General features: G+C 49.9%; 1 protein-coding gene across 1 annotated transcript in view; it reads right to left on the bottom strand.

Annotated features, from left to right (window-relative positions):
* Positions 1-252: 252 nt before the first annotated feature.
* The window catches only part of Appl2 (adaptor protein, phosphotyrosine interacting with PH domain and leucine zipper 2), a 47,416-nt gene continuing 20,533 nt past the window's right edge, over positions 253-27,135 (bottom strand). Inside the window, exons 3-21 of the mRNA XM_041673152.1 lie at positions 26,327-26,386; positions 25,812-25,883; positions 21,927-22,014; positions 19,058-19,099; positions 18,885-18,943; positions 17,628-17,774; positions 14,383-14,465; positions 12,168-12,326; positions 10,852-11,040; positions 9,737-9,779; positions 9,604-9,660; positions 9,433-9,521; positions 6,790-6,948; positions 6,575-6,627; positions 5,157-5,331; positions 3,157-3,193; positions 2,849-2,989; positions 2,024-2,071; positions 253-1,253 (exon numbers count right to left, since the gene is read on the bottom strand). Coding sequence (XP_041529086.1) covers positions 1,119-1,253; positions 2,024-2,071; positions 2,849-2,989; positions 3,157-3,193; positions 5,157-5,331; positions 6,575-6,627; positions 6,790-6,948; positions 9,433-9,521; positions 9,604-9,660; positions 9,737-9,779; positions 10,852-11,040; positions 12,168-12,326; positions 14,383-14,465; positions 17,628-17,774; positions 18,885-18,943; positions 19,058-19,099; positions 21,927-22,014; positions 25,812-25,883; positions 26,327-26,386 — 1,836 coding nt within the window. The 3' untranslated portion in view covers positions 253-1,118. The remainder of the gene's footprint in view (positions 1,254-2,023; positions 2,072-2,848; positions 2,990-3,156; positions 3,194-5,156; positions 5,332-6,574; positions 6,628-6,789; positions 6,949-9,432; positions 9,522-9,603; positions 9,661-9,736; positions 9,780-10,851; positions 11,041-12,167; positions 12,327-14,382; positions 14,466-17,627; positions 17,775-18,884; positions 18,944-19,057; positions 19,100-21,926; positions 22,015-25,811; positions 25,884-26,326; positions 26,387-27,135) is intronic.

The raw sequence follows: 27,135 nt of genomic DNA on the forward strand, positions 1-27,135 counted from the left end.
GTTGTTTTAGACAGTATTTTGTTTAGTTTGGGCTGCTTTCAAGTCCACACATGGCCCAAGCTGGCCTTGAACTCATTCTCCTTCAGCCCCAAGTGTGGAAGATTTAGGTGTGCTGCTGTCCCTGACATCCAGACATGACAGCATCTCTATTCTAGAACGTAGAAGCAGGCAGGACTGCAGGGCCAGCCTGGGCCACAGAGCAAGACTTTAGTTTTCTTCTAGGGATGGCCTATAAACTAACCACAGTAAGCACAGAAAGAGATAAAACAGTCATTTTTATTGCTAAATTATTACAAAGATAGGTTGATAAAGCTGGTTACAATTAAGTATATTTCAAGATCTTTATCTCTACTTCATAATTAGCAGGTTGGACTTGGTCTGAAACTCCAGGAACCAGAACCATCAGGGTAGAAACAGAACTTCACCCTGAGCCCCACTGCCAGGTGAGCTTCAAATGAGTTCTAAAATTAATTGGTCCCTTTGAGGAAGGTCTGGCTCAGAAGAAGAGGAACTAGTGGGGCTGTCCCTTGCTCACAGTGAGTAGCCACAAAAAGTAGCCACATTTAAGAGAATGAAAGCTGGTTCAGAAAGTCCTGTTGTGAAGAGTGTGTGAAGAGTGGCCGTCTCTGCTAATGTTTGAGACCAAGTGCAGAGCAATGCCATGAGGTCCGGGGATACAGCTTCAGAGTGGCAGGCACTTACAACTATGTAAGATACAAAAATAGACCATATTAATAGGAACTGTTTAGTATTTAATGTTGTAGATCCAGGACTTTGTCTTTTTTAGAAAAGGATCGTAGAAACGGAAGTGATCCCATCCATGTAAAGTGAACACTGCATTTTTATAGTTCTCATGCTGGGTACCCAACAGCACAGTCTGGAACGAAGACTTACCACAGAGCACCTAAAATAGCATTTGTAGGTGGGTAAGCATGACGCCACCCATTTCTTACTGCTTCCCTCCCAAGTTTCTGTGTCAGGGCATCCAAGGCTACATTCCACATGTGACTGTCAGCATTCTGAAATCAGGTCAGTGTGCCTGCACGTCAGAGAGGTTGAAAACCCTTAAGGAGGTAGCTCTCCTTCCCAAGTGCTCTGACCCCAGATGCCCCAGGGAGTTATGCTTCCGATTCTGCGCCTCTGCTGTCACCTGGGCTTCCGCCAGTGCCATCGGGTTGGTCGTTTAACAGTACATACTTTCCATCATTGGTTAGTGGTACAGACAGCATTAGTTGAGCCAGTGCTTCTGGGTCCTGAAGTTAAGAGAGTTTAAGATGGGGGAAAAAGAAAAGCTTAAGATGCACTTAGACCCTTGCGGCTTGACCTTCAGTGTTCTGGGCTGCAACCCCATCGGAAGGAACTCATGGGGATGACTTGTAGATGCTAAGCTGGCTTTCCTGTTATAGGAGCATGACTGATGTGCCCGACCTATAGCTGTCCTCCTCTAGAGTCTACAGGGCAGCCCTTCAGAAAGCTTTCTTGCACATCTTCAAGCCATTGTGTCTGTGTCTTTTAATTATGTACCAGGAGTTGGCAAAAGCTGCACAGGAGCCCCCTGTGCACATCTGTCCTCGTACTGCTCGTGGGGGTTTTTGTACGAGTGGAATTGAGTCATCAGACTGCAGCAAGGCTCAGGAGAGTCCTTCACGGCAAGTGCGCACACTTCTGACCTACAGCACTGCACGCTCGTTTGAAGTGTAAAGATCACTTCAGGAGCTTTTCTGATCAGTGGGAGATTATTCGCTCCTGGACAACACGGAGGTCTCTGTTCATTTCTCTAGGTTCTCGGCTGGGCAGGTGATGAGCACCTTTACGTTGGAACTGAGTACTGAATCTTAACTTGAAAGAAGAGCTCTAGCCAGGCTGGGTGCAAGCAAGGAAGTTAATGCAGCAGCTGCAGCAGTGCTGTCAGTCAGGGAGGATGTGTTAGCAGACAGAGGAATCCAGCGTTAGCACAGAGTGGCTGTCCTACTATGTCTAATGTCTTTTGAGAGTTACTAACCAGTACTAAAATGCAGCTTACCTTTTGGACCTCAATAATTTCTTTCCCCAAATTGATAGCATAACATATCTGTAAGAGACAAGAGAAATGGTGTTGGGCAAAGGTAGGAAAGGTGTGTTCTGAAGAGCAGCGAGGCTGCTGGCTGCGGGGCCCATGCTCAGTGGCACTGTTAGACAGGTTACTGCCCTGTTCACACTTCTTAGCAGGGTGTTTCCCCCTGCATCTTTATACACACAAGTACTCAGTGAACGGTCTGGTTTTGAGAAATTGTGTATACCGGATGAGTTCACTGGTTTTCCATACAAAACAACAGTTTTGATGTTCTTTCCTTGGTCTCCTCCGAGACTATTTTCTATTGTAACTTTTGCTTTAATTTATTTAAAAACAGTGGTTCTCAACATGTGGGCCACCCTTGGGGTATCAAACAGCCCTTTCACAGGGCCACAAGATGACTGAAAAACGTATTTACGTTATGAATCATAACTGTAGCAAAACTAGTCACATAGTAGCAACAAAAATAATTTTATGGTTGGGGGTCACCACACCATGAGGAACTGTGTTACAACAGGGTCACAACATTTGGAAGATTGAGAACCACTGCTTTAAAAGAACAGAGGTACCTTTTAGCATTTCGTGGCACTAGGCGATTGTATGTTACAGCTATTAGCGTTGTTGTCTTTAGGTGGGGCCTTCCTAGAAGCTATTACTGTCTGAATATCTGGATGGAGGCATGGATAATTAGCCAATTAGATATTAAGATGGATAGTCAAAACCCAAACCCATTAAAAATAGCCTTATTGAGATGGGTGTGGGAGGGCAGAGATGGACAGACACAGACAGACACACCTTTTCGCCTTCTGAGTTGCTTTCAAAAATGTATGTGCTCAGGGACTCTTCTCCGGTGGACTCCGGCACTCGGATGACAAAGCCAACCAGTCTCTTGTTTTCTTGATGAGCAGCAAACTGTGTGACACTGGTAAGTTCAAACTTGAGGGGAGGGGAACAGGACGGGACAGAATGAATAATTACACAACTGGAATTTACAAACCAGTACAACTATTCTCTGTAAAACAGCTAAAGAAGGAGGCTGTGTTACAGGGGACAGAGGAGAACGAAGGTGTAATCATCAACGTGAAGATGGAGCAGGTACTTACGCAGGCTCTTGACACTTGAGTTTGAGGGTCTATCAACCTGAAATTATAAGAGACTTGTTACTACACACAGTGTCACACTCTGAGTTTACAGGTTATCATGAAATGGCAAGGCCTGGTTCAGGGAAAGATGACACAGTCCTACGTGAACCTGTGCTGCAGTTTCTGCCTTTGCTGAACAAGTATGTTAAAGCCAAGGTACCTGGTGTGGGGTAAAAGGGACACCTGGAGCAGGAAACAGACCAATCTCTGAGCGCCCTGACTCTAAACCCAGAGTCAGAGAAAGAAACATCCTGAATTTGAGACCTGGGCCAGGGAGAGAAACATCTTTACCCCTGAACCCAGGACTAAAGACATGTGCCCTGGCTCTGAAACTAGTGCCAAAGAAACATGCTTTGTCTCTAGAATCAGAGCCAGTGAAAGAAATATGCCCTGGTCCTAAGATTAGAGTTAAAAAAAAAAAATTTGCTACATTTCTGCAGGGGGCTTCCCTTAGCAGAGAGCAGAAGAAACATCTTGGGCTGGAGAAGGAGACAGCTGCTAGGCACTCCCTTAAGGAAAGAGAGCAGAGCCCAGCTGTAGTGGCTCTCCAGGAGAGGAGCAGGATCCCTGTATCCTGCGGGGAGACCATCATCAACTGCACCTCAGCTTCAGGTAGCCTGGCTTCCGGATAGTCAGGACATCTTTCCTCCAGGGCCGAGCTGTCCTATTGCAGCTCTAAGTATATCCTGGCTTCCCAATAAGTCAGGATATCCCAACACCACTACTGTACCACATTCCCCTACACCACAGCAGATAGAACAGTCGAGGCCTGAGATTCAACATTGTGGTTTCTGTAGTTCTGATGTATAGCATGGGTGAATCATGTCCTGTGATATGTAAAATGGGTGGACCGTGTTCTGGTTTCCTTCCATCTAGACACTAGCAACTCTAATGCCCTGAAGCACGGAAACATGTCCTCCATTCCCCTCAGAAAAAGGAGGAATGGTGAGAGGCCAGTAAGGTTCTGTGTGCGGCTGTGCTTCTCTGAAGATGATGCAGTGGGTAAGAGCACTTGCTCTGTGGGAACTCCAGCACCAGTGTTAAAAGCTGGGTGTGGCTGCATGAACCTTTAACTTCAGCTTCTAGTGAGGCTGAACACAGGTCGGTCCTGGGAGCCTGCTGCCAGCTCATTGAGACTTAAGAACTATGGTGGAGGGCAATAGGAGCAGATGCTGCCATCCTTCTCTGGCCTCCAGAGTTTCTTCTGGCAGTTGGGTTATTTTTATTTTAGACAGCTTCACAGTCTCTGTTGTTAATGTCTGAGGTGACTGCACGGCAGTGGCGTCATTGGGGATAGTCGAGGCTGGACACCCTAACCTGACAACTCTGTAACTGGGAATGTGCAGGCATGACACCACAGCAAAAACCCCACACCGTGAAACCTTGGTGCCTGTGCTAAATTGTTAATACTGTGTGCAGTAACAGTTCCTGTAGGCTACGTGTATAATGTATAGTAACAGTTCCTGTAGGCTACGTGTATAATGTACAAATTGTGTGTAAGTTTGGGCCCCATCTGCAAGGTATCATTATATGGATGTACAAATTTGAAAAAACCAAAGTCAGAAACCCTTCTGTCACAGCATTTCAGTAAGGAATACTCAGTTGACAGTCACCAAGAACAGAGACAGGATTTCTCTGTGTAACAATCCTGGCTGTCTAGGAACTCACTCTGTAGACCAGGCTAGCCTCTAACTCGGAGATCCGCCCGCCTTTCCCTCCCAAGGGCTGGATTAAAGGCGTGTGCCCCTGCTGCCTGGCTGTAACAGGACTCTGAAGACAAGGTCTGTGCTGGCATCAGTCCTGCTCCCGTCTCCCACACGCTGGGATCACACTTGTGTGTTACTACACCCTGCCAGTTCTTGCTAAGTATGCATCTTTTATTCTGAATATCAAACATTACCATTCCAGACAGGTAAATATTCCTTACACAGGAAATCAGGTATGAAGTATACAGAACGTACCTCAGAGTTTGACTGGTAACCATCAGATGGGACTCTGTCATGCGGAAGATGTTGTGGATAGCCCGAGCAGCCAGGACTTGTCTCATTGCTTCATAAATCACTTCGGTAGTGTGATCTGTCTTAACTGCCATTGATCCCAAAAACCGAACGATGAACATCTGCTGTAGAAGAGAATCTGCAAGAACACACTCACTCAGGATCACATAACGTGCTGACTGAGGGCTAACATCAGGACCTGAGAACAGGTGAGGCCCCGGGTCTTACTCTCTTGTTTGTTCGAGACAGGGTTCTCTGTAGCGCTGGCTGTCCTGGAACTCGCTCTGTAAACCAGGCTGGCCTCAAACTCAGAGAGATCCACCTGCCTCTGCTTCCCTAGTGCTAGAATTAAAGGTGTGGGCCACCATGCGCAGGTCTGGAGTTAGTTTTATATATACAGTTTGATGCATTTGAGGCAGGGTCATGCTGTGTAGACTAGGTTGGCCTTTAGCTCACTGATTCCAGCTCTGGGATTACTGGGCATGCTCCATCTCATCCACCTGAGTCCGAGGTACTGCTTGGACTGGGCAGAGTCAGCCAAGTGCATGGAGCTGTCTAAGCCCACTTTTCAGCACAGGTTGTTGATACAAAGGCAATGTTTACCCAAACTTTTAAGGTTTATCTTTACTTTACGTGTATAAGGTTTTGCTTGCGTGTATGTATAACGTGTGTATGCTTATGTAAGCCAGAGATGGTATCAGATCCCTTAACTGGAGTTACAGGAAGTCAAAGCAGGCTATACAGGTGTTGGGAACCAAACCCATCTTGGGGTCCTCTGCAAGAATACTAATGCTCCTAATGCTGAGTCCTCTCTCCAACCATGTTTGTGTGTACACTGTGCATGCCTGGTGTGTGTAGAGTGCAGAAGAGGGCGCTGGGTCCTCTGGAGCTGGGGTTACAATGATATGAGCTGCCGTGTGGGTTACAGGAACTGAATGCTAGAGCAGCAAGTGATCCCTGAGCCATCTCCTCTCCTGCAAATTCTTAGGTATTACACGTGAGGGGTATCATTGGAACAGTCTGAGACTTCAGAATCTGAATTAATTAGTCCTTGCACTCAGTAATCCTCCTGTCTCAGCTTTCCTACTGATGGAACTACAGATATCTGCTACCACCTCAGCTACTAAGATTCTATTTTAATTATGACCAGTTTTCCCTCTTTGAAAATCTGCTTTATATTTAGATGTGATCGTTTTCTGGGCAGGTACTTCAAAAAGGTGATGTTATAGCCAAAGTGTAGACAGCCATAATGCCTTTCCCTTGGTCCAGGTTTTCTCAGAACAAACTGGAAGGTCAGGTCTGAGTTCCTATGCTGCACCTTAGTTCTAGCACATGACTTCCCACCTTCAGCACCATGAGCAGGAGCACCTCTGGGCACCTACCTTCTGCTTCAGGGAAGGACGCGTCCTCCGTCTCACCGAAAGGGTTGGTGCGCCTAGGGGAAGGAACAGCCAGAGGTCAGCAGTCCTGACAGCGAGCAGCAGCTAACAAGAGCTCAGCACCTGAGCCCTTGGGCTGAGGCTGGCACAGTAGTAGAGTCCTTGGTGGTGAGTAAAGACACAATCTGGCTTTCACTTTCCAAGGCCTGAGGCCATACCTGCTGCCCCTGTTCTGATCGAGGAATTCTGATGCAGGAAGTACAATATCAAACTGAATGGGTGTCCCTGGTGCAATCAGTTCCTCTGTGTCAGGAGCGCTGCCTGCTGCTTGGGGAACAGTCTTGTCATTTTCTGTGTCTGAATTTTTCATGTTTTGACTAAAATATAAAAAAAAAAAGAAATTGAGCAAGTTGAATCACTGTTTAGTGCTGATGTGACTTACATACTGAAATAAAAGCAAGCTTCAGCTAGTCTCAGTCCGTTCTACAGTCGTCAACTTACCGTCCTTGGCCAAAGACCCTTCACCTCTTTACCGCCTCCAGGCCCTCCGCTGCTCAACATTCTGGGCAGTGTTAGGACTTAGAGACTGGGTTTTTGGAGTGAGACTACAGGCTGTTCACATTTACACACTGACATACCACAGGCTCTGAAAACGTGAGCTGAAAGAACAAGATGTCTGAATCCAACATTGCAACCTGGCTGTTCTTTCCTGAAACCCCCCTTCCGCTCACCCTCCACCTGGCAGAGACATACCACGTATTCCTTGCTTCTGTATAGCGCAATTCTAAGTCTTCCTGTGACCAGCTCAGATTACACCACTAAGCCTTCTCAGTCATCACAGCATCTGGTACCCTGTATGCCTCCTGAACACTGCACTGTGGCTCACATGCATCCACAGAGACAGCCAGGAGAAGCAGTGCACTCTTCGCATGGTGGGTAGCCTGTCCTGCACTGTGCCTTTTCTCCTCAAGGTTAGAAATCCTTCTGAAGGTGCAGTGCAGGTGCCTCAGAAAGGCACAGAATGTCACAGCACTTCTAGTCAAACACGGTCTGGACCGTAAGCCCTTAATGACTTCTCACATGTGCTGATGGAAACTGCAGCGGCGATCTGACAGATGGTCTACCCAGTGAAATGTGGCTAGAAACCAAAGATGCCAGCCTGGAGACAGTCCTGTCTCTCCCTCCCTTCACCCCCAGCCACCATATCCAGTTCATCCTATGGGAGATGCACAGTCATTTTTGTAAACCTGGTTCTGTCTGTTGCCCCTTAACCCCTCAACCTTGTCCCCACGGCCTGTCATTCCTGGGCAGGGGTCACCAAGGCTTTTACAATGACTCAAATCTATCTGCTGGCCTAACTATCATTCTTTCTCATATACCCAATGCCAAGTGCACGAACCCAGGGATTAATTAATGGCCTAAAAGGAAGTGCTTAGAAAACTATGTCGAACATCTGGTGGAGTTCTACCATGCCAATAATGACAGAGTCTTGATTCTCACATGCTGCTTGATGCCACTGACAACAGATAAGACCACCCCTACCACCTAACTACGTGATAAGTCCCAGAGACAAAACACAACAGGTAAGACCACCCCTACCACCTAACTACGTGATAAGTCCCAGAGACAAAACACAACAGGTAAGACCACCCCTGCCACCTAACTGCATGATAACTCCCAGAGACAAACACAGGAGTCACTGGTCAGAAAATAACTGCAGATACACAATAAAAAAACAACCTCTAAATGGGTCACAACAGTGTTGGATAAATATATGTAGGCTTGGGAGAGAAGAAAAAGCACAGAGAGTTATAAGAAGACATTTAAAAAAATAAAAGTCTTTAAAAAGAAGAGTACAGACAACAGTCATAGATTAAAAGGAGTAAAGAAAAATAAGCCATGAAAAGATGGAAAATACAGAATCTGAATTATGTGTATTATTGTGTTTTCTTTGAATTTTTGGACTGTGAATGAGCTAAGTAAAGAGAGACATTTCATTGTGTGGGCTGCTAAGCTAAACCAGCATACATATGTATTTTAAAGGTATTATGACTTCAGACTTTGGGTCTAAGGATTTGTTGCTTTGGAAAAGGGGTTCTTTTGTTTCAACAGAGAGATGCCACATAGCCACCACTGGGGAAAGACACCTCTGGAGCCCACCAGAACCTTGCCAGTAAGCCACAGCCACGTAGCAATACACAGATTAATAGAAGTGGGTTAATTTGAGATATAATAATAAGCCAGAAATACGCTTAAGCTATTGGTCAAAGAGTATTGCAAATACTATAGTTTCTGTGTGGTTATTTCGTGGTCTGGGCAGCCGGGAATAAACAGGAGTCCTAGAATACATCTTTAAGCCGTATTCAAAGGAAGCTGTGTGCATGCTGGGTTAATGAGAACAGCAAAACCAGATGTAACGGGATGCCTGTAACTCCAGCACTTGAGGGGCTGAGGCAGCCCAGGTTACCACACCTCAACAGAATAGCAAAATATTCAATGCTAATAAACAAGTGATAGACTTATTGAAAGAATTATGAAAATGCCCATCTATGCAGAAAAGGCTCAAGCAGGAACATGGACACACGCAAGGGGACGAGGGCTACCCTGCCCTCGTAGGGCCACTGGCCAGGATGCACGTCTGTCTCGTACTGAGGTCTGGCCCAGTAGACTGGACAGGCATCCTGAAATCAGGTTGAGTACTGGCTCCGCCCATCACCTGTGCTGTGGATGTGGGTGCATTTCCACAACAACTGCTGTGGTACAGGGTGCAGTGGAATCTGGGGTTGTGAGGGCTGGGACAGCTCATTTCAGATTCCTAGCAGTTCGGCTCCACGGGGTCATTTTCCCTGTCCTTTAGTTACCTGGAGCAAGAGCTTTCTTGTTTTTTCCCAAAGCTTGTAATTGGAGTCACCGCCTGAAGAGCCGTCTGGTTCAGCTTGATGGCTACGGCCTATGTGTAAGCCACAAAACACAACGCTCAGTCGGGGAAGGGACACCTACCTTGCAGTGGAGTGCAGGCAGGTGCCAATTACCTCTGGGTTGTCCGTCAGGTAGATCTGCCTTGAGATGTTGTTGACCGCACATATCCACTGTGGAGGACATTAGGAAGAACACTGAACCCAGCTGCTCATCCCAGGAGGACGGGTGAGACAGACAGAGCCTTACCTCTTCGTATTCCTTTCTGCTCTCTGCTTGGAGAATTATCCCCCTGAAACAAACAAGATGCATCAGTGCTTCCCAGGTCTCGGGACTAAGGAGATGTTCGCTAACAACTTGGCCTCAGGAAAGCAGCGTGTCGGGATGGAAGGAAAGTGCGGCTGTTGGCCTGGCCCTTCAGTGGGACATATTATCTCCAGACCGCGTTCTCTTCTGTACGTGAGAAGACTGGACCTGGATCATCTAGCCTGACTACAAATGAGAATTGTCTTGATGCTCTTCCTAGGTGATCCAAGATAGGCCATTACCTGCCCCCTGTCCTTCTTTGAGGAAGGACCTAGCGTATATTCAAGCATTGAAAGTCCATACACCAAGGATGTTCCACCTTTATGGTGGCCTCAGCTCTCAGGAGCTCTGGTAGAGGAACACTGATGCCATCTGTGTATCTGGGAAGACATGGGACCACTAGAATCTGGGCATCTTAGTCCTGAGCCACTGGCCATTGTCAGGAAGAACGGTGTCTAACTGCTCTAACTTGGGGAAGGGGTGGCCCACAGGCTCCCACCATTCCCACCACTACCTTCTAGGCAGGCAAAGCCTGAGGTATTTCCTAGGATTTAGAACCCTACATACAAACTGAAACAGTGCCCTATATGAAGGAAACCAATAGGGTAAGACCCACTGTGACAGCTACAGGCTACACATTTTCAGGTATCGCCTTTGGGCCTGCAAGTTCTCAAGGTTTGGGGACTGTGGTTAAATGCCTTCTGTAGAGAATGTTCCAGATGTAAAATGGACTTCTTGGACAGTTTCCTGAGCCTTGCTCTGAAACAGGGCAGTCCCAGCTTTCTCAGATCTATCTGACAAGCACCACCTGCTACATCTGTCCTATCCACGTCCCCTCCTCTCCCAAGACACAGCTGGATCCTCACGGGGTCCTGAACAAGGTGAGCTGAGCCCAAATGGTCACTGTCTCTATTTACAGAGAACTAGAAACCATCCTTGGGAGGCCCTGCAGCGTGGCCTCTCCCGTGGAGGACTGGCGCATGGCAACCTGGGCCAGGAGCCTTCTTCCTGTCAGGGCAGTTCCGACACTGTTCACCCAAGTGAGACACGGAGCGTACGGCTTGCCGCTGGGCGTGGAGATCTGGAAGCAGTACCGCCGGTCCTCGCAGTCCACGGCCATCACAGAACTGTTGTCCAGGTCCTGAATCAGGCCTCCGGCCACGGCTCCCCTGGGCTGGCACATGAGGTTCCCGCCTTGCGTGAAGAAGTACAGCCTCTCCCAGGTGGTGGTGACCAGTCCTGTCTTGCTGTGGGGATTGTGTGTGGAGATCCATTAGCACTAGAGCACGGGATACCCTCCATACCATGCTGCCCGTTATTAGAAACTGGCGTGATTTAGAAATGTCTTTGCATTAAACGAAAACTCTGAAACTCATGCCATGAACAGTGGCAGAAACACAGCCTAAGTCACTAGGAAGACGGCTCTGTTCCTGTGAGGAGTGACCGCGCCAAAGCCAGCACTGCAGGCACATATGCCTACCGTCGGCCTCCAAACCCAGCAGGCTAACTAGGACCCATTCATCACAATGAGGAACCAAAGCCTGCATCCTTTCCCCAGGGTGTAGAATAAACTGTTCTGATTCTACTAGTCCTGGGGTCACAGCGCCTCTCCCCCAATCCTGGGGCTCTACCCATTTGGTGGGCTGCATACATGAGGAAAATGCAGCTTCTTGGCAAAAGTGTCATAACTTTGTGGAGCGGCTCCTCCCTGGCACAGAACTAATGGGAACATTGATAGTCTCACACTGATAGGCCTGGGAGAGGCTTCACCTGCAGAAAAGAGCTGGCAATTTCTCAGATAAGCCTAATGATAGACTTAGTTTACTATTAACTAAATAGCAACTATGTGCAAGGCACTGTGGGTCTTGCTCCAAAATTATTATTTACACAGCAACTGCTAACCCTGGAGGGCCCCCCACAAACAAGAGCTCAGTCAACAGCAGTGAAGCAGGACTCATGCATCCTAGACAGGAATCCACCACCAACACCAGTGCGCTCCACACCTGAAGGCCGCAGCCTCTTGGGATCTTAGAAGCAGGTGGACATTTAAAGACATGATCGTGACAGGTACAATCCAACCTGAAGAAATCTAACTGATCTTGCCTCAGCACAGGCTCTGTGGCATTGCTCTTACCTTTCAGCCAGCAGGGGCCCAGGACTATGACTCAATGCCTGTAGCGACAACAATGACCATGAAGTCTAAACCAGGTGGCCTGTAGCCCCTGGAGTCCAGGATACTGTTGTCAGCTTTGTCTCAGTGTCAGGTCTGTCGCCCACTACCACCCACAGGCCTCACTGGTGACATGAGAAACTGACCCCGGGGCCACTTCCCAGGGAAGGGTGAGCTCAGCCAAAGGCTGCGTGGTGTTCTCACTTTCTGAGATTGAGGTAGCCAGCCTTCTGGATGAGGTTCCTGTTGATTTGTGGTGTGGCCACATCACTGTCCGGAGTGTAAACAGATTCATCGACCGAAAGCAGCTCCTGCTGGGACACGCGCATCTTGTCTGCCTCAGCTTCCAGTTCCACCTGAATGCTTCAGACAGAAGGGTCCAGGTCAGTCACTCTCCACAGGACAACTCACCACAAGGGGGCAGGGCCTGCTTTACCCACTGAGACTTCCCACATTACAGATGGAGCCGCCAGCCTTCCATGGGGCACAGCTATCCACCCTCTACTTGGGTCCAGAGAGCTGCTTTACCGGAGTGATACAAGCCTGCCACTCTAGAACACTGGTTCAGGGGTCATACTCAGACCTAGGAGCTGCTCTGGGAACCCACCCTCAGGGTCTACACACAGGCAGCCTATCACCCCTAAGGGAAGGAGCGCAACACCACTGCCTAGCTCAGGATCTGAGGAGGCTATGAGAGTCAAAGTACAACAACAAGCCAAGGACTGTCCTGAGACCTTGGACAAGAACTGGGCAAGAACTGCTCACAGAGAAAGGGGCCGGTGACTAGGCTCTGGTGTGATAGCCCTGCCTGGCTTCACGTGCTGTGTGCCGACATGTAGAAAACTTGGAACTTTTGCTTTGAACAGAAACTACTCCTCTTTTGGCCTCACCAGACTCTCGCCTACTGAGGACAGGTGTAGGTTATAAAGTCTAGGACAGAAATTCCCAGATGGTCCCCACAGCTGAGAATGCAAACTAGAAACAAGGAGCCCCACTTCACGAAAGGTCACAAGAGACAGAACCAGGGTGGGCAGGAGGAGCTGGGCAGACTCGTGCAGCAAAGTCACGCTGACTAGATTCTCACACTCCGTGCCCAGGATCTATCTTCTCTCAGCCTGGCTGTTCCACCCAGCTCTCAGCTCATCTAGGTGAGTGTCCCTTATAGGAATGCAGAGATTTAGTGTCAGCACCAGATGCTGCCCAAGGGCTTCATGTGGGTGGGCTGCACCTGCATAAAATGCAACAGCACAGGTCCCCATGCCCGAAGAACAGTGGTGGTATTTGCTCACTGGCGTGAAATTCAAGTGCTAAGAAAAAAATCAGCTCTCTGCCAGGAATAGTGATGTACACCTTTCATCCCAGGAGGTAGCGTTCCAGGCCAGCCAGAGCTACAAAGTGAGACCTGTCTGCAAAGCAAAACAAAACAAAACTTCAGACTTGAGAGATGAGAATGGGCCCCTTATAGAGTGACAGGTTCTGTGATGTCCAGGGGACAAGGTGATGTCACAGACGTCTCTGGCATCACTGTTAAGTCTGGCCTGGCTCTACCCCTGCTGCTGGTCACTGGGTAAGCCCAGGGCCTGGCTTTCCCGAAGAACACAGCTTCCTGACCCAGCCATGGAGGCCAGAGTTCACACTGGTTCTTCAGGGTTCACTCCTCGTCATCAGAACCTTTCATGAACTTCTGCTTGGGTAAATTCCTGCTAGGTCTCTTAAGCTATCTGAAATGTAACAGCTTCAAGAGAATGTTCTCATTTTCCCAAATGAAGTAGATTCCATTTTCATTATTTTCACTTGGTTGCCCCTCTTTGGGGGTAGGGTGAGAGGTTCTGAACGGGGGGCCTCATGTGCCCCAGTCTGACTTCCTGACTCCTCCTCCCACCTTCCAACTCTTCAACTCTAACCTGCCCACCCCCAACACACAGCCGTCGTAATAGGTATTAGAGTGACATACTCATGTGCAGAGAGAAACCACGAGCCACCTCAGAGCTCCTATCTGGGGCTGCGGCAGAGGGAAGAGGCAGGAGCCGGGGCAGCCCTCCCGAGCCCAGAAGACCATCTGAGGACTGCAATGTGCACCCCACGGCTCAACTGCAGCTCGCCGACGTAAACACAAAGGCTTGGCATCTTGCTGGTCTACTGTGAGCTAGTATGACCCTAGAATTCCCTGAAAGTGGAGCTGTTGCCGTGGCTGATTCCATCACCGCAGAGGGCAAGCTAATCCACACTGCTCTCAGGCTCACAGCATGTGACACCTAAACACTAACAAAGGCGATTCAGGCACTGTGAGCACTTGGACTCCATGGGAAGTACCACGTTTTCAAGCTGGGAGCTTGCCTGCTAGGTGACGATTACAGGGTGAGGGTGACTCAGTGGGAAGACAAAGGGGACCCACGGCCTAGCCCGAGAGCAGCGTTACCTCTGAACCATGCCTGTAACGGATGACAAGAAACCGTCCATACTTTTGGAGAACATCTCTGCTCCTCTCTTGAAGAAGTTAATCTGAAAGATACAATGGCAGTACTCTGAACATCAGATGGAAAGGTCACAGACGATTCCCGGATTATGAGATGATGTGGGAACAGCTGATGTGGCTGCCAGCCCCTCCTTGCTGGCAGTCTGGCAGCATCCCTCCACGACGGTTAAGATGCCCAAGTCCACAGTGTGTTTGTCAGTGGGGAAATGGAGCTTGACAGCCTTGCTGAACTGCAGGAGACACCAGGAATACAGAGAGGGAATAAACCCTTGGTGCCAGTAACCACAACTGATCACCTCTGAAACTGCCACCAGCAGCTTTCTCTTCCATGAGTTCGAAACCAGTTTTACCACTAGCATTACATGGAGAAGAACCACGTGACAGATGCTCAGGACCAGCAGGCACGGACAGACATTTGATGGGGTATAGCATGAGATGTCCACCCAATGCAGGGCTAACATCTGCCTGAGCACACTCCCTGGGCCAAAAGCTGGGTACTGAACACATGTGAAGGGCCAGACACAGGAGAGAGAGAACACTTCTGGGCGTTACAGACACCTGCAGCTGCCTAGCCGAAAAAGCTCCAACCTGCTTCTCTGGTGGGCTTTCCAAAACCTGGACCTGAGGTGCCTAATGACAGGGACTTAGCAACTGTGAACCACAGACAGACAGACAGAAAGCACCTAGCATGGGCAGTCTCTCCATGTGCCTTTTTGGCTCATCTGGAAGTGGATCGTGGCCTGGGCAGTGGGCCAAGAAACTGAAGTCTCTCCCTAAAAGGCCTGTGGATGTTATCAGCAGGGTTTTCTATCCTTCCCTCGAGTCCAAGAACATCCTGGGAAAATGTGTGCACCTGTGTCTTTAGGTCATCAGAGGTAAGTCCAGCTGATGAGGATTATCTCATGAGGCAGCACACACATGCTCTGTCTGGTCCTTGACCTTTGATTCAGATCAAGATTGTAAATCCATTTCAGTCCCTGAAATGTCAACCAAACAATACTCATCAGCTAATTTTCATCGTTTAAGTCAGCCTTCTGCTTTCTCATGGCTCCTCCTCTGGGGTCTCTTGTCCTTCCGTGCTGACCTCCTTTGGAACATTGTTTTAACAAGCTTGCTCTCCAGTTACTCTGAGCTCTCTGGGGTACCCAATCCCAAGCACATGATGAACAAAGGGGCCCTAAAGCCCCGCCTGGTGCTTACCCTGTCCATGCCATATGACAGGTCACTTTATGTGCTCGAGATCTGTGCAGGGCTCCTGAGATGGCTCGGCCTTGCCACCAAGCCTCACACCCTAAGTTTGATCCACGGGAGGGAGATCACTGAAGCCTGCAGTTGTCCTGTTATTCCTACATGCAGGCCATAGCATGTGCATGCCCACACATGTATGTACACACACACAAATATGATTTTGGAAAACCTATACAAATAATAAAACCTCAGTATTGAAGTCTGTTTTCTAAGGACCCCTGATGGCGGTGTTGAAGTCTGAGCGGGTGCAGCGTGCACGCACATGAGCTAACACAGGTGGTGCCCCATAAAGACTGATCAAAAGGGCTGAGGCAGGCACACGCTTCTGAGTCACCCAGCAGCTCATGTCATGAGAGCAGGAGCTCTCAGCTGAGGAAAAACTCCAGCTCTGAGGAAAGTTCTCTGGAGAAGGGACTACTACCAGTCCTGCCTCTTGAATGAGGAGATTTCAGATGCAAAATGAAATGTTCCTTCTGTGATCCTCTAACCCGATGCCTGGGCCACCCAAGCAACGATGGCATGGTTCTGCCGTTCTAGGCCGGGCTGTGTGTGTACAGTATCTACCTCTCCTCTCCTCCTGCCGATTTACAATCACTTAAAAGCCTGGCTAGGAGACAGTGCAGTCATGGGCTGTGAAAAGCGAGGAACCTCCTGGCCACATCCTTTGGGTCCTGTCAGACTGTCCATCAACCAAGATCCACAGACTGCCCAGACTGGAGCTTTTTATCTGAGACGGCAAATACAAACCCTCCCTGCCATGCTCTTGGGCCTGCCGGTGAGCAGGGATTACTGCCCAAGGTAAGGGCTACCAGCCTGGGAGGGCACACAGGAAGTGACTACAAAGAACATGGTCTCTAACAAGTCTGCCACCTCAGGGCCAAGTGCAGTACCTAGCTCCAGGAGAAGCGGGGGGACAGAGAGTCAGCACAGTGGCCATCTTTATTCAGACGACAGAGCAGCTAGATTGCAGGTATGAGCTGAGTTCTGTGAACTCCTCCATCAACGTTTAGCAACTGTATTAGGATTACAGATAGTGTGGGTGGCTGCTTAAAGATGCCCAGACCGCCCCCTTTCCTAACTGAAGCCGATGATGAATTTCTTTTGAAATATATGCAATTTTAAAATGCATACAAAAGTCCAAGCTGTTCATGTATGTTTTAAACTGGCAACTGGTCTTAGGAACATTTGGTTTCTTCACATCATTTTTAGTTCCCAGACTGTAAATGACCTAAGATTCTAGGCGCATTTCTCCTGTCCGACATAAGGGTTGACAGTCACAGAGGGAGAAGGCAGGTAAAGCTCAGGCTGGCCCCGACACGCCTCTGTGCCACCACAGCCGGGCTGGCATCCTTAAATGAGAGCATCTCTTAAGACTCAGCAGATCACTAAGGAGGAGGGAAGGAGCCGAGGAACTCCTGCACAGATTTCGGAAAGCACAGGGGCATGCCACGGGAGAATGGCCCTGGAAGGAGCGCACTGGCAGTAACTTCAGGGACATGCCACGGGAGAATGGCCCCGCCAGAGTGAGCCTGACAGTGCCAAGAGAAGGCACAGGCACATCCTCTGTCCAAGTCAGCCACTCAAATTAGGTGGGAGTGAGCCACAGCTCAGACTGTAAAAGCAATGTACACACACCGGGCTCTAAAACCAGCCACGAGGCCTGGGCAGAAAGCTGCAACTAGGAAAGCAGAGCCAGGACGGGCTTTTCCTGGGTGAGAGGCGGGCTGGCAGGCAGGCGGGCAGGCTCTTCCCTGAGGGAGGCTTGGGATTGGGCCATAGCTTCCTGAACATATGGCCTCACAGGTCAAGCCCAGCTGGAAGCTCTCCTAAGAACCAAGCCCCAGGAACGTTCCCAGGATACGGTGCATCTGTTTCTATGGCAACGCTCCCATGTCTCCTGACCACTGCTCTGGGTCTCCCCTCATGGTGCAGCGCCCTACCTGTCCATGGGCAAAGCCTATCAAGGGTTCCATCATGGCCATCCGCTTGCGGTACTGCAGCGCGTTGAGTGCACAGTAGTACTGGAGGGATGACAGGTGCTGCTTCCGTCGCGCAGACGCCACCTCTTTCCCGACTTCAGTCTTCACCTGCAGAGAGGGAGAAGGAGAACTTCAAGTTGCTCATGGGGTCCAAGAATTCTGCAAGAGGAGAATGGACGGAACGAGAAAACCCATCCTGAGTGAGCACTGCAGATCCAGAAAGACAAATATAGTATGTATCAGACGTAAAGCAGAGGACCAGCCTACAGTCCGCAACCCCAGAGACACTAGAACCCTCTTCCGGAAACAGATGGAAGCAGGTATAGACCCACAACTATCCGCTGCCGAGCTCCCTGAGCACAGTCGAGGACAGGGAGGAGTCAAGATCATGATGGGGAAACCCAGATTCAGCTGACCTGACCTAGTGAGAGCTCACTGGCCCCAGACTGACAGTGGGGAACCTACATAGGACTGAACAAGGTCCCCTGAATATGCAGGGGACAATGGTGTGGAGTGGGCAGTGTGTGGAGCCACTGGCAGTGGGCCCAGGATCTACCCCTAATGCATGGACTGTCTTGGTGGAAACATTCTCTATGGAGAGATACCTTATCCAGCCTAGGTACGGGGGGCGGGGGAGGGATACAGAGTGGCTTGGTCCTGCCTCAGTGAGGTGTTGGACAGACTTAGCTGACTTCTGAGGACCAGATGTGGGGTGGTGTGGGGGGGGGCCTAGAATTGATATGTAAAAAATAAATAATAATTAAAGAATTATGCAAGAGCACAAAACTTCAGGCACATTTGGTTCATCGCAAACATTTCACAATGAACATAAAGGCATGGAGGTAAGGGTCCACCTTGGCTTAACAAGAAACTCCAATGAAAACACCCAAGTGACAGCACCTCAGTCCCCGAGACTAGTTGAGGCAAAGCCAGTACTCAATGCTTCGCACTGGGAAGATGCTACAGCAGCCAAAAGCCACAGAGTTTGGTTCATGCTAAAGTCTGTAGTCCCAGGAAATAATTTAGCTCAAAGAAATCATGTAACAGAAGTAAGAACTGTACGCCTGAAGATTCAGTTGCCTGTGGCAGCAGAGAACCTGACAGTACCACGCAGAGGTCACCCAGCACGTGACCAAGCTGGTGCTTGACTGTGAAGAGGTCCAGGACGCTCTCCACCGCACAGCATCATTTACAGAAGCGACTCTGAAGGACACTCACCCGCTCGTTCTCCTTCTTCTTAGGGAGCCTGCTGTATTTTGCCATTGAAAGGTCATGCTCTAAAAAGAAAAGGTATCTGAGCATCTATCATAAGACACTGACTGTCTAAGCCCTGCCCACCCTGAACTCAGGCACATCCCAAGCCTATGCACCCCAAACAGAGAGATGCCTACCAGTGCTGGCAAGCCCAAAGAGATCCTTCAAAGTGCTGACTTCTGCACAAGGGAGAAGAGAACGTGTTAGCACAAAGGCGATGGAACCACGCAAAGCCAAGGCTCTGCCTTCCCGAGAGGATCAGGGCACGGGCTCTGCCCACAGGCGCAGGCCTGGTGACGGCAGAGGCTCTTCACCCCCAGTGGTCTATAAGGGAGATGGAATCTGGGGACTGGCAGATGGGACATGGCCAGGTACTTGTCTGGAAACCTGGCCTACAAGCCGAGGCGCTCAACTGTCTAGAGCATCTCCCTGACAACAGGCCGGGCTACAGTGTGGCCCAGAGTTTCCCGCAGGCATCACTGTAGAAATCTGATTTATTAGTAGCCGGTGGACATGGGGATTGCGCTAATGAAAAATGGCACAAACCGGTATACTGCACAGCCACAAGTCAACACCAACAGCCATGACCCCATAGCGTGGCGCTCCACCTATCAGTCACCAAAAGAATGATGGCCCAAGATGAAACACTGAAGAACACAGGAGACAGAACCCGGAGGCTTCTGAGATGATAATGTAATGACAAGGTGATAATTTCTACCTTTCTAACACAATCCATGCCACTCTGTCAAACAACAAACACTCTAGGCTCTACACTCCTCAGTCTGTATGCAGAAGGCCTGCTGGTCTTCCTTCTCCTGTTGTTGCCTGCCTTCGGCCCCTTCCCCTCGAGCATTTTCCTTTCTCTGCTTCTAACTTTCTGTTAGGGCAGAGCTGTCTTCTAACAGCTTGTTAGGGTCTCCTGCTCTCCCCAGGCACACTTTCGCAAGGGCAGCTATGGGGCGTGCTAGTGTGATATAATGAAGATATAACATCAGGAGGATCCCAGGTTCAAGGCCAGCTTGCGCTATATACTTAAGGGACTGGAGAGACGGCTCAATGGTTAAGAGTACTTGGTACTCTTTTAGAGGATCCGGGTTAGGCTCCCAGCACCCACATGGTGGTTCACAGGCATCTGTAACTCCAGTTCCAGGGCATCAGATACCTTTTTCTGTAGACATGAGGCACACATGTAGGAATATACATTCAGGGAAAACATCCATATACATAAAATATAAATTACTTAGAATTTAAAAGACAGTAAAATGTATGCTAAGGCGCTGTCTGAGCAGACAGGGGCCAAATTCACACTTGGCTGGGACCAAATCCTTCAAGTTCATGTCTCTGTGTGATGAGAAGAAGATGACTTGATCAGGTTTTTATAGATAGGAGAAGGCTGTGTGCCACCATTTAGGTGCTGGGAACCTTTGCAAACCTGGATCTGTGGCAAGAGCAGCCAGTGCTCTTAGCCACTGAGCCGTCTGTCTCTCCAGTCTCAAGGTTATACTTTTTTTTAAAAAATTAAGATTATAATTTTTTTAGTCAGTCTTCTCAGCTATAATTTTTTGTTTTTCTTTTATCTAATATGGAATGTTTCACAGATTTTCATGTCTTGTGTATGGACCATGCTAAGCCAATCTTCTCTGTATGCTCCTAATAATTATATATAATTCTTTACTCTGTAAGTAATAAACAAGATTAAGGATACCAGCATTAGGACCTTTTGATTCAGCTTTCTAGTACCAAGTTTTTGAATAACGCCTTCTTAATACTCATTTGGATTATTTTTTATTTCAAATACATTTTTAATTATTGTAAGGTTCTCTTTCAGTTTGGAAACTGAAATTCATCTAAAAGGCTACCCAGGTGTGGGTACCAGTCAGACTTCCTCGCTCCCCACTGAGCTTCACGGGAGCATGCTCACAGCCATACCCTAAGAATCCGAGTGCCCACCTCAGCACCCTCCACAGAGAATGCCTGCCACTACCCACTCTAAGAACCCGATGCCCACCTCAGAACCCTCCACAGAGAATGTCTGCCACTACCCACTCTAAGAACCCGATGCCCACACCTCAGCACCCTCCACAGAGAATGCCTGGCACTACCCACTCTAAGAACCCAATGCCCACCTCAGAACCCTCCACAGAGAATGTCTGCCACTACCCACTCTAAGAACCCGATGCCCACACCTCAGCACCCTCCACAGAGAATGCCTGCCACTACCCACTCTAAGAACCCGATGCCCACACCTCAGCACCCTCCACAGAGAATGCCTGGCACTACCCACTCTAAGAACCCAATGCCCACCTCAGAACCCTCCACAGAGAATGTCTGCCACTACCCACTCTAAGAACCCGATGCCCACACCTCAGCACCCTCCACAGAGAAGACCTGGCACTGCCCACTCTTGCCCTCCAAGCTTACACTTCATAGGTCAAAGCATTCGTGGCTCCCAAGAACAGTTGCCTCTACCCATAAAACGTGCACTGGCATCACTTGGCAAGCGCTTACAGTTCAAACTCCAGCTCAGACCACCCACGCCAGGAAGCCTTCCATGAGCCCCTATGCCCAAGAAGTCCACAGGTCTCTGGAGCACTTTCTCCAGTCCTGGGCCAGCCCTTCCACAGCCTTGCTGTGGACATTGCCATGATCTGCATCATGTCTGTCTTGTTTGCCTGTGGCCTCCCTTGGGTAAGCCAGGAATGTGTAGAACTGAAAGTTTGCTGAATGTAATGGCTTTAAAAACCACTCTGGCTGGCAGTTGTTACACACCTTTAATCCCAGCGCAGAGACAGAGGCAGAGGCAGAGGCAGAGGCAGGAGGATCTCATTGAGTTCAAGGCCAGCCTGGTGTACAAAGCTAACTAGTTCTAGGATAGCCAAGGCTACACAGAGAAACCCTGTCTTGAAAAAACAAAAACAGCACTCTGGATCCCCATGTGTTGAAAGGAATGGATGCAGTAAGAATTAGGTTAATTGAGAAAACACTGCACCGAGCCTGCCACTTTACCTGTGAGGTCCTTTTCGCGAAACTGTATGACAGGAAGAACCATAGTGTCTGCCAGCTGCTTGGCCAGCTCTGTGTGGAGACCATTGAGCTGAAAGTAAAGGGCTTAGTTGAGAAATGATACACTGTACTGCTGACGTGTACTTCAGCAGGCGTCGCCAGGCACTCCTGTGTGCCATCCTCACATATGTATACACACACACACACACCCTCATAAACCACGGACCGAGGAGGGCTGGCTGCGGCACCAGGCACTTCTGTGTGCCGAGGTGGCCCAGGTGACGTACACACACACACACACACACACACCCTCATAAACCATGGACCAAGGAGGGCTGGCTACGGCACCAGGCACTTCTGTGTGCCGAGGTGGCCCAGGTGACATACACACACACACACACCCTCATAAACCATGGACCAAGGAGGGCCGGCTGCAGCACCAGGAACTTCTGTGTACCGAGGTGGCCCAGGTGACGTACACACGTACACACACACACACACACACACACACACACACACACACCCTCATAAACCACGGACCGAGGTAGGCCAGGAGGGCTGGCTGCGGCATCAGGGAAGCTCGCCAAAGGCGTCTCCGGCTCACAGTCCTCTTTGCTCTCTGTGCAAACGCTGGCTCTATATTCTCAGGCTGGGCCACACCCTCCTAGACACACAGGGCACTGGCCAGCACCGAATGCAGATTGCTGGCAGGACTCTGGCTTGCCACCTCACCAGGCCTGTCGGCAGTCTCACTCACAGGAGCTATGGTCACACCAGAAAAACCAGCCTGCTGGGAACTGACTAGGGTTAGCTCAGCCCACAGCCAGCAGATCCACGGAGACAGAGGATGCTGTCAGTGCTACCACCTGTGGGCCAGCTTTCCATGCCCACCCTGTCAATCAGGGGCCATTTACAGCCCCATTGTACCCACAGACAATTAATGCTAATCCAGATCACACATGACCGGCACAGCTGGGATGTGATCGTGGCTAGGAATGAAATCACTCTTTCTCCACAACTGGGCAGACAGCGTGCTCTGGATGTCACAGTGCTGCCCAAACCACACATCCCATGATGAGGCACCAGTGGTGTCCCTAGTGGGGGTGACGAGGGGCAAGCACCTCAAGATCATTTTTGTGGTCAGCAGCTGGCAAGGCAACCTTCAGCAATAACAGCAGCCATCCCGGCCACTGCCCCATGCCTGCGCATCTCCTACAGGGTCTGCCTGCTGGGGTCAGGATTTAAAGATCTAAGGTCAATCACCGTTAGTGTCTCCTTATCTCGGCCCCGTTGAGGTGTGGTGACTTTCTTCTGAGATGGCCCTGTCAGTGAACGCCACTGAGGTTGGAGGGCTGAGCTTTCTCCTAGAATGACTGAAGTAAGAACTGTAATGGTTTCCATCAACACCTAACTGAACCTCAACAAGCCCTCCCACTACGCCCGCGGCCCTGGCTTAGCGGACATCAAGCAAGCAGGAAAGTGATCCCACATGTCAGGATGGCAAAGTTCCCGCCCGGTCGTTCTCTTCCTAAGGATGGAATTTGTGTCATACATCTTCTGTGGGGCATGACAGATGCACAGGCTGACAACTTCCCACCACAGCGGCTTTGCCGAGCACGGTCTGCCCCCCCCCCAACCCCGCCCTGTGTGTCCAGAAGCTGTGACAGGAAATGGGACTCCAGAGGGCATTTTTGGCTCACAAGAAAGATCTCACTCCAGGACAGCCTATCACATGGGCCACTCTCTCCTGTCTGTTCAGCTGGTTCACCTTTAAACTCACCTGGTTCTAGTACAGAGGGAACTATGTCAAAGCTAGCAAAGCTGTTCTCTTCTTGTCTCCCTAAGCCCAGCTGCTGGTGGCTTAGTCTGGAAATGAGGAAGCTGTGCAAACCTCTCGGCACCACCCTCGATTCAGTCCATCGAGAGAACCACACTGCTTCCCAGAAGACAGTGGGTAGCGAATGTCAGCTGGGCATACTCGCCACACGGCTGACAACCAGCCTCACTTCCTCAGAGCCTCTCTTCCACGTATGGGCATATGCGATTTTGATGGAAGTATCCCACTGCCTCCCCATGCTATTTACTCACAATTAATAACTGTGTAAACTGAATAAATAAAAAGAGTCTTCATGCCTTTCAAAAATCACCTTGCTGCTCGGTAATTCCACCTTTAATAGATTCTATATCCATGTCAATATATTTTTACACTTATTCACTGGGTGTGAGCATGCACCTGTTTGTGTGTGTGTCTGTGTGTGTGTGTGCGCATGTGTGTGCGTGTGTACAAGCAACAGCACCCTGTGGAGTCTGAGGATGACTTGAGGAGTCAGTTCTCTTCCACTACCACGTGGGCACAGGCCTTGAGCTCAGGTCATCAGACTTAGCAGCAAACGCTCCTACCTGCTGAGCCACCTCGCCGGTCTACTGACATACTTTAGAGACCCCAAAGCGGGAATGACGAGATGTCGGCTAATCATGACTGCCGATGATAGGTTTGTAATCGCTGTGGAAACAAACCTCTAGGCATGTCTGTGATGAGGTTTCTAGGTTGGCTTGAGAAAGGAAGAGCTTCCAGGAAGCCACCCGCAGGAAAGCGGTGTAGCCGGAGAGGGAGGAAGCTCTGCCCCTCCCCACACCCTGCCACGAGTCACCACATCTGCTGGTCACTGTGTCCTTCATGGTGTCTCTCAATCACAAGTGGTGACCATATGAGTCCCTGAGCTGTGAGCCGGTCTTACAAATGACTAAACCCCAGTGTAGAGCCGGTCAGTCAGATGCACCTCAAGCCTGGGCTTATAACTGGCACCCGGAGTCAAGGCTGTTTAGTAGGACTGGGCTCTCCTTTACTGTGGGACCCTGGGCTTTCAAACACAACAGGAGGGAACAGTCTGCTGCCCTCTCCCCACCGTTCAATGGGACACAACACAAACCAGAACCAGATGGCTTGTCTACCTCTGCCTCCAGCGCTTCCACAAAGACCGCCACAGACCAGGCCCTGCCGAGTGAACCAGGGAGACGCAGCTGGTCCAGTTCCAAACGGACGCCGGCGTCCAGAACAACTGCGGCTCAGTGCTGGCCACGGCATGTTTCCTATGACAAACTGGAGCCCATGCACCCCAGGGACGCAGACAGTCTCTTGGTACCCGCAGTAATGGAGCTCTGAGGGTTTTACTTAAAGCAGTGCTGAAATCAAACCCAGCACATGCAAGGCAAGTACTGTACCCTGAGCCAAATCCCCAGTCCACTTACGGTTTTACAACTAAAGTTTATGTTACTTCCTATAACAATGGTTTCCCACAAATATAATAAAGTTACAAGAACAGGTGTATAAAATCGTATGTCATGGGTTGAATTGGGTCCCCATCAGAGGACACATCCACCCAGAACACAGGACAAAGGAGCGCGTGGAAACCGTCTCTGAACATGTGATCAGGGGTGTTAAAAACAAAGTACTGTGATTTTCCAGGTGACCCGGCTCAGTGACAGTCGTCTTGAGAAGAGATACATGTGGCAGGGATGCTGCTGTAAGCCAAGGCACACCACAACCACCAGAAGCTGCCAGGAGGAAGGGAGAAGTCCAGCTAGGCCCTAAAGGAATGTGGTTTTGCAGACAACTCGAGCTAGTGTTCTGTCTTGCAAAGCTTCTAGAGAATGAAGTCCTAATATCTGAAGCCATCTAGCTGTGGAATCATATCAGGGTGGCCCGAGAAACCGGGGGACCAAATGCTCAGAAGTCCTTGTGGTCTATCTTCCCTCCAAAAGGCAAGTACGGAGCTAGCCCCACCTCTATTGTGGACTGAACCTCAGAAATCTGAGGAGGTGTTCTAATGCAGAGGGAGGCAAAATAGGGACAAAAGAGTTCATAGAGAAAAGTTTTCCAAGCCTTACCTCATCCATCACTTTGGAAAAATAATGTAGTGTAGAAATGACCTCTTCATCACCTTTGCCCAGAGCAAAATTCTAGGACAGAGAGAATCAGAAAGCCAGGTGTTAAATGAAACTCTGACAAACCCCACGCTGGCACCCACTTCCTTTCCGCTCCCAGGCACACCCCGTCAGGTTCCCTCTGCCTGTCTGAGAGAGGGACCAACAGCCCTGCCTGGCCACGCCTGACCATCTGAACAGGATGATAGCTAGGGTTCTCTCCTGACGGCTGGCATGAGTGGCTTGGCCTTCCTGGAGACCAGGAACACTCGTGGGCAGTTGATTAGCTCGAGACTTTGGGATGATCCCAGGTACATTTTATCAGTGAGAAAGGATAAGAAGAAAGAAAGGGAGGCAGAGAAGAAAAGGCTGCATGCAGGGAGGACACAGGGACCTTTGGAGGGTGTCCTTGGGGAATGCCTTTAAAAGGGGCCTCCTGGGTTCCTGAGCAAGGCACCGTGCAGTGCACCAGAAGTTACCTGTTTTTCATATGCTAGTAGCTGCTTCGAGAGCTGCTGAGTGGCCAGGCACATTTCGTTCTGCGGGGAAGAGAAGAGCAAAGTGTGTCAGTTTTATAGGTGTGTGGCACCACTGAAACAGAATGTGTGTGCCTTGGAAGGGATCGTTTTTCTTTACAGACGGAGTCTCTATGTAGCCCAGGCTATCCTGGAACTCATGAGCCTTCCTCCTTGGCATACTGGGATCACAGGTTTGGCCCACCACACCTGGCACAGGTTGTCTAGGCAGGATCCAGAGGCCATATCAAAAGGCTGAGCTTGCTTTAGAACAAACTGCTCCTTCTGGTTATTCTGGCAGTAAACAAAGGTGTGAGCAGACACTGTCCCAGTGCTCACAGGTGTATGACACAAGGGGACATCAGAACACCAGACACAGACGTGATGAGGATCGCAAAGGAAAGACCCTGGGTGCGCCCAGTGGTCCCGACAGCGGGACTCGGCTGGACTCTAAGGAGAGATGCCTAATGAAGCAAACCTGCAGGAAGCCAGGGAGCTGGCCAGCAACAGCAGCTTTCTGGAAGAGGACCCAGCACTGGGGGCAGCTCTCAAGAGCTGCCTGTGGATGGTAACTGCAGCCAGGGCTACAGAGCAGAGGCTGCAGAGCAGAGGCTACACAGGCAGATGGGCTACAGAGGCAGGCAGGCTGCAGAGCAGAGGCTGCAGAGCACAGGCTGCAGAGGCAGGCAGGCTGCAGAGCAGAGGCTGCAGAGCACAGGCAGCCAGGGCTGCAGAGCAGAGGCTACAGAGGCAGGCGGCCGCATGCAGACTGA

Source organism: Microtus oregoni, unplaced genomic scaffold (assembly GCF_018167655.1).
Source record: "Microtus oregoni isolate MIOR12 unplaced genomic scaffold, Mior012 000001F_ref0000356, whole genome shotgun sequence".
Lineage (NCBI taxonomy): Eukaryota > Metazoa > Chordata > Mammalia > Rodentia > Cricetidae > Microtus > Microtus oregoni.